General features: G+C 42.7%; 1 protein-coding gene across 2 annotated transcripts in view; it reads left to right on the top strand.

Annotated features, from left to right (window-relative positions):
• The first annotated feature begins 1,398 nt into the window (after positions 1 to 1,398).
• Positions 1,399 to 7,219, top strand: part of LOC122639784 (transcription factor GTE4-like) — a 32,558-nt gene continuing 26,737 nt past the window's right edge. The window contains exons 1-4 of one of the 2 annotated variants that reach the window (XM_043832743.1): positions 1,399 to 3,445; positions 3,535 to 3,576; positions 3,685 to 3,802; positions 3,962 to 4,038. In XM_043832743.1, the coding sequence (XP_043688678.1) occupies positions 1,823 to 3,445; positions 3,535 to 3,576; positions 3,685 to 3,802; positions 3,962 to 4,023 (1,845 nt within the window). In that variant the 5' untranslated portion in view covers positions 1,399 to 1,822 and the 3' untranslated portion in view covers positions 4,024 to 4,038. Of the gene's footprint in view, positions 3,446 to 3,534; positions 3,581 to 3,684; positions 3,803 to 3,961; positions 4,039 to 7,219 lie in introns of both variants that reach the window. The other variant, XM_043832742.1, reaches the window with a different exon arrangement.

Below are 7,219 nucleotides of genomic sequence, written 5' to 3'. Positions count from 1 at the left end.
ACATTGAGAGATCCCTTCGTCGGTGCCAATGGCGTTTCTGCTGGTTAAGGATAGTTCCCCCCTCCCCTTCTTCTTTTTTTTTTTTAATGAGAAAGAAAGATTAACTATTGAACAATGTGTGAAACTAGCACTGAAAGTACATCATCGTGCTAGTTCCCCCCCCTCCTCTCTCTTCAATTAGGTTTCCCCCTAAACATTCAGTGGACAAAATACAAAATGATAGTAACCGGTAGTGTCTGTAATAGCTGGTAATAATTAAATGGAGAGGTAAATTAATGGATAGTTAGAATTTCTGTAAGATAGATCAACCATTCTGATGGATTGCAGTGACTATGGTAGGTTCTCAGTGCTTAAACATCGATACCCATACTCACCCATTTAGTAAAGAGAAAGCCATTTTTGGGTAACCTCATGATTATACATAAATTTGGAAACAACCTTTCTGCAAAAGCAGAGGTAAAAACCTTTGTGCTAGGGGTGTAAGTTTGGCCTTGTCAGCTTGAGCCCGGACAGAGCCTAGGCTGGATTTTTCAACCTTGAGGAAGGGTTAGGGTTGGAATTTTTAGGCCGGGGTTAGGGTCGGGCCGGGCCAAGGTTGAGGTCTTGGATAAGCCCGGCCCGGCCCTATGTTAGGTTATGCTTTACAATCTAGTGTTTACATATTACAATTTTTGTTTAGTATCTAATTATCTATTGGTTTACCCAAAAAAAAAGGTCTAATTATCTATTAAACGAATGTTTAAAATTTTAAGATTGGACTAAGTTTTTTAACTCAAAGAAAAATCTAAAACCAATACCTAATCACATGTTTTTCATTTCTTTAATGCATAGGAAGATGTAAATGGAAAAAAGGAAATGTCAGTTAGGATCGCAAAAATAGGATCAATCTGGGCCAAGTTAATCTAGCTCAGCCCAGTCAAGGTCAATTAGGGCCAGGCTAGGTTGGGCCTAGGCTGAGATATCTCAACCCGACCTAGGGCCGGGTTGGGCTTGGGCTGAGCTAAGAGGACTTAAGGTTGGGTTGGGGTTTTCAAAATCCTGGCCCAACTCGGCCGTGTTTCACCCCTACCTCGTGTGCTGGGTATACCCTTGTAATTATTCTTAAAGATGAGTTCGACTCAGCTTCATGTAGGAGTACCATCTCATATTCCCCTGAGTCACCTTGATGGAATCTATTTTGTGGACCCCACTTTGTGGACCCTACTTGTGGACCCCATTTTGTGGATTCTATCAGGTCGGCTCAATGCGTGTGAGAATGTTCTCGTACGTGAACCGGAGCCGGCCTCCTTATGGATATCCTGAGATACCATTTTTCACCTTTTGATTTGACACGGTTTAGTTCAGGCGATGTAATCACCGCCCTCACACATATATTGTCCCCACACTCCAAAGCATCAGAACAGAATTACAGAAGCATTCGTGGTCTGATGAGCGATGAATCAGGAAAAAATGACGCCATTGATGCTTATTGCTGGAGCTCTAGAAGAAAACGTCTGGAAGGTCTTTCCAATCCCTAAACACTCCCCGAAATCTACTTAGCAAAGCAGGAGAAACCGTACATCTGTAGCATAAGGAGAGGCAGGGAGAGAGACAGCAGATCGGAAAACAGGGTAAGAGTGAACCCTAGCCTTTTCCCCTGCAACGTTTCATTCCTCCGTCCCCTGTCGCCCTTTATTAGGGTTTCTTCCCCCCAAATAAACCCTAATAACACATTACATCGTCCTCTTCCCCGGCGGATTCACGGAACCCTAATTAGGGTTTCGGTCTCCTTTACTCGAACGGATCGATTGATTTTTTAGGGTTTTGATTCAGCAACGTATGTATGGCTTCCGGGCCTATGGTCGGGGGAGGCGGTGATGGTTCTCGAGACAAGCATAGATGGGGAGATGGCAAAGTCTACACCAGAAAGGCTCACAATAAGGGTTCGAAGAACGCACCTCAACAGCAGCCCTCTCAAACCACGGGTCCTGAAGACGGCAACTCGTCTCAGCAGCTGCTGCTCACTCGTTTCGATGCCGCTTCTGACGATTCGTCAAGCCTGAACCGTCGTCAATCAGCCGCTCCCAACAGTCGTGATCCGCCTTCCGGTAATGGCTCCGTTCGCCCAGTTTTCCCCAGGTTAGAAAATCGTGTCACGATTAACGTCTCTTCTAGGTCGAAGCAGGAGATGCGAGAGCTACGGCGAAAGCTCACTAACGAGCTCGATCAGGTTCGGAGTCTGGTGAAAAAGCTTGAAGCTAGGGAACTGCAACTCACTGGGTTCTCCGGTGGTTACAGTCACTCGCAGCTTTCTGCGAATGATGCTGTAGACAACGGTGGCACAAAAAGGTTGAATTCTGAGTTTGGTTCCGCGGGGCATCATGAGTCGAGGCCGTTGCACCAGCTTAGTATCTCAGTGGTAGAGAACAGCCAAGGAGTTAGCGATGTTGTTGAGAAAGAGAAGCGGACCCCGAAGGCAAACCAGTACTATCGCAATTCGGATTTTGTGCTTGGAAAGGAGAAATTCCCACCTCCAGAGAGCAACAAGAAGTCGAAGTCTAATGGTAAGAAACATGGAGATGGGGAATACGGGTTTCAGGGGTTTGGAATGGACAAGTATTCCAGTCAGATTTTCAAGAGCTGCAGTATCTTGCTTGCCAAATTGATGAAGCACAAGCATGGTTGGGTGTTTAATACCCCCGTGGACGTGAAGGGGCTTGGACTTCATGACTACTACACCATTATCAAGCATCCAATGGACTTGGGCACAGTGAAATCAAGGTTGAATAAGAATTGGTATATGGCTCCGAAGGAGTTTGCAGAGGATGTGAGACTTACATTCCGGAATGCGATGACTTATAACCCAAAAGGGCAGGATGTTCATGTCATGGCGGAACAACTTTTGAAGATATTTGAAGATAAGTGGGCTGCTGTAGAGGTTGAATACAATCTTAATACAAGGCTTGGAGCAGACCATGATGCTATTCTTCCTACCCCTACTTCGAGGAAGGCCCTTCCACCTCCTCCATATCCTGAGATGAGAAGAACTCTGGATAGATCAGAGTCAACAACACTTCCCATTGATTCTAGCCTGAAAGCTTCAAACTTCGCCCCTCCAGTTCCAGGTCGGACCCCTGCTCCAAAGAAGCCTAAGGCAAAGGATCCTCACAAAAGGGACATGACATATGAGGAGAAGCAAAGGCTCAGCACAAACCTTCAGAGTTTGCCTTCCGAAAAGCTGGACAACATTGTTCAGATTATTAAGAAGAGGAATTCATCGTTGTGCCAGCATGATGACGAGATTGAAGTGGACATTGATAGCGTTGATGCAGAAACTCTATGGGAACTTGACAGGTTTGTAACCAATTACAAGAAGAGTCTGAGCAAGAACAAAAGGAAAGCTGAACTTGCAATCCAAGCAAGAGCAGAAGCAGAAATGGAGCCAGAGCACAATGTACAGGAAACGGTAGGCCTCTAAATCATAACTTTTATGATTTTCAACTCTCTTACTAGAGTTTGGTTCGTGATTTTTCTTTTTAATTTAAATCTGGACAGAATCCAGCCTCGGGAATGGTAGAAGCACACAAAGAAACCAAAGGAGGTAAAAGCTTTAATGACCCTATGAGTTGCATTTTGTCTAATTTGTATCCCACTGGCAACTTCGTTTGTTGACTCGATGATCCCTGCAATTATGTGCTGGTTGTCACAGATGATAAGATTGTTTCCTCTTCCTCCCCTGTCCAAGCAGAAAAGCAAGGGGACAACGGGAGTAGATCAAGTAGTTCAAGCAGCTCTAGCAGTGATTCTGGATCCTCTTCAAGCGGTAATATTATGAATTTCTAACAAAATTTGTTTTTAGTAGTTCAGGGTACTTGCATTACGTATTCAGTGATGCCACTTGAGTCTCTTTTTATTATATTGTCTTCTCTGACACAAGCAATATTAATTGATGTATTCACTCATTCCAAGCTATATCCTACAGATTCTGACAGTGAAAGCTCCTCTGCATTTGGATCTGATGCTGGACATTCCCCAAGGACTTGAATGGGTTCATTTCAGGTAGACTTGTGCTTCTTTGGAACATTATTGATGGATGGCTCTTGTTTTACTGCATTAGTCCTGCTTGAATTGTTTATTAAATATTTTCATTTGTAAACAATAATCTTGTGCTTGAATTCTTCAATAAATCCACTTATTTACTAAATAAATGAAGCTTTTATGTTATGCTTCTGCTCAAGTTACCATTTATTGACATGTATCAACATATCCATATAATCTAATAATTGTGTGTGTGGGGAAGTGGCATTGTGTTACAAGAACTATACTTACATGTTACTTATCAAAATAAATAAATAAATAAAAGAACTATACTGATATGTGGTGTCAGCATTTGACTGATAGAGCTCTACTCTCTTTGGCCATGGAAGATGTCATGGCTTGCTATTGAGGTTAGCCTTGAATTGAACAGAAGTTCTGTTTGATGGCTGTATGCCTTTTTAATGCCAAATTATTTTCTACATAAAAAACTTGAGTTCAATGACCTAATTTTGTTACAGTCATTACTTGGTAAAATATCCAAAACTGACACAATATATCTCCTAGTATTTTGAATTTTTGATTACACAGATGTCTAGGAGACTTTTAGCTATGGTTCATACTTGCCAGAAGTCATGAGCATCTTGCAATGTATAAGTGGAGCCAACTTTGGCCCTCGTGTATGATGAAAGAATCAAATTATTCACCTGTTTGCTCAACCAACCTGTGAAAAGGCAATTACTATAAGTTGTACCCTGTGCTATTGTAGTTTTGTGAAAGTTATCCTGCCAGTTTGCTGTCCTATTGGTTTCTGTAATGATTCATAACACGATTTCATATATTTGTGGTGTATCATCTTAATTTTTCCTAAGGCGAGATCTTTAGGATTGGGAACGTCTTCAACTTAGATGATCTAGCCAGTTGCCTTCAGTACCGGATGAGGCAGCTTCTCTCAGTTTTTCTTGGACTCCCGTTGGATGCATTTTATCTTCAAAAATAAATTTTAGGTCTAGTCATTGAAGAGATTGAGCAGAATCCTTCTGTGTGGAGTGTGATCTCTCTATAGGATAATCATACTTTGATCAGGGCTCGTCTTTGTCGAATCTGTGCATATTTTCTCTTCTTTGTTAACATAGCAGCCTCAATTACTTGGGGGATTGGAGATGCTCCAACATGGTTTCCTTCACTCATTGACTTGAAATTGTGTGGTCCCTAGAGGCTTGGAAGACCTTGGGCTTTATAACACTTAACTGGGGATCAGGTTTGTTTGTATCAAGTGGAAGTGTTGGTTGAATACTACACCCCTCTTCAGCATCATGTAATTGCATAGAAGTATGGGCTCACTGGTTGGTGGGACTGCTTGGAAGTGTGATACCATCGGAGTAACTTTGACGTGGCATCATGAGACGAACTTCTCAGGTTATTAAGCTTGAGGTTGGAAGTGGTAATGACACTTTGTCTTGGAGGATCTGGGTTGCTCAGAGCATCCACCTTTGAAGATCTTTCCCTGGAGATCCTTGACTTGGCCCATGGTTGGGCCAAGGTCAACTTGCCTTTGGTACTGTCTACAATGTGGGAATTGCTAACAAGCAAATGTGGTCACCATCTCTTTGAAGGAACTTGAACAACAATGAGTTTCACAATCTGCTGTAGCTACTGTAATTTTCTGCCAAACCACAGCAGCTGCAAACATGGTGGCCTTGAGATCTTAAGAAAGTACTTGGTGTGAGATTTTTGTCTAAAAGAAGTGTTCCCCTCGAAAGTCCAATTGTTCCATTGGGCAGCCTCCTTAGATCACGTCGTTACTATGGACTGCTTCACTTTCAGGGTCACATCATTCTGGTGTTTGAGTGCTTTTTCAAAGGGTTGTGGAATCCATGTGCCAATATTATATTGCCCACGGAAGGGGTGTATGCCACATGCCACTTTCATATTGGGTATGGATGTAGGTTTGCTAATGATGGGGAAGTTTATGGAGGCGTTTCATTGCTAGCATCTTCAGGCATGTGTTACTGAAGTCTCCAAAATTTGTGATGCGGATCTGAGGTTCCAAAACCCGGTTTGGATTGCTTATGGGCCCACCTAAATAATAGGAAACTCAAATCAAAGGAGTGGCAAAACAGTAAATAAATGGCAGTTCATACTATAAGAGAAGGGACAAAGTAAGTGGGGTGTAACGGATAATGGAAAAGGGTAAACTTGGAAGGGGAAACAAAACAAGGATAAGAGAGTATAATGACACAAGGGGAGGGTAATATGGGAAAAGGTAGAAAAAAGACTTAAAAGACGGTATCGTGCGGGAAGTTTGGGGTTATCTTCAACCTCCAGCAACAAAATCAGTGGTGGAAACTAAGACATCAAGAAGCTTAAAACTCCTTCAAGGGATCTCGTCTGCACCCGAAACTTCAGGTGAAGGCTCGCAAGCCTCTAAACCTCGTAGCAGCAGCCAAGCACCACTCCAATAGTTAAGTATTACCTTAATAAAATAGGATCAAACAGGGTTGGCAGTATTTTCAGAACCAGATCTTATTTCTGGTTTAAATCTCATGATGGGGAAATAAGTAAAGGGACAAGGAGAACTGGGGTTTGGGACTCCTGAAATAGGAGAGCTCATAGCCAAAGTATTTGGAAGAAAGAGAGGGCAAAGAGGGAGATCGATACCAGTCTGGGAAGGCTAGGGTACCGCTGGACAGAACTAAATAGGAAGAAGGAGAGATCGCACAAAAGAAGGGGGGAGGGGGAGGATCACATACAGGTACACAGCTACTCAACCAAAACTCAACATTCCATTCTATTCAATCTAAATATTTTGGGTACAACCAAGTACTTAAAGAATATAATAAAAAAAAAAAGAATATAATAAAGACTTCTGATTTGATTCTAAAGCTTAAACACAACTTGACTCTAACATGAACTGTTTATCTTCCTATGGTGTGATACTGCTCATCGTCCATGCCACAGTATGCTCTGCAGTTGCCGTCTTTTGACGGATCCTCTGCATCAGAACCGGCTTGTTAGGAAACAGTATTCGGTCTTTTCTCAGACCTCAGGTCGATAAAAGTTCCTTGAGCAAGGTGTGGGTTGCAGGCTGTGACTGCTATAAATCCCGGCACGCTCGGATTACCTTCAGCCTGAGTCCTGAGTCTTGCCGTTTTCACTGTTCGTTTTTCTCTTCTGCAGTTAACCCATATTTAGATCTATGCAT

This window comes from Telopea speciosissima, chromosome 9, assembly GCF_018873765.1.
Source record: "Telopea speciosissima isolate NSW1024214 ecotype Mountain lineage chromosome 9, Tspe_v1, whole genome shotgun sequence".
In the NCBI taxonomy this organism is placed as follows: domain Eukaryota; kingdom Viridiplantae; phylum Streptophyta; class Magnoliopsida; order Proteales; family Proteaceae; genus Telopea; species Telopea speciosissima.
The sequence above is the reverse complement of the archived record's forward strand: the minus strand, read 5'-3'. Positions and strand labels throughout refer to the sequence as shown.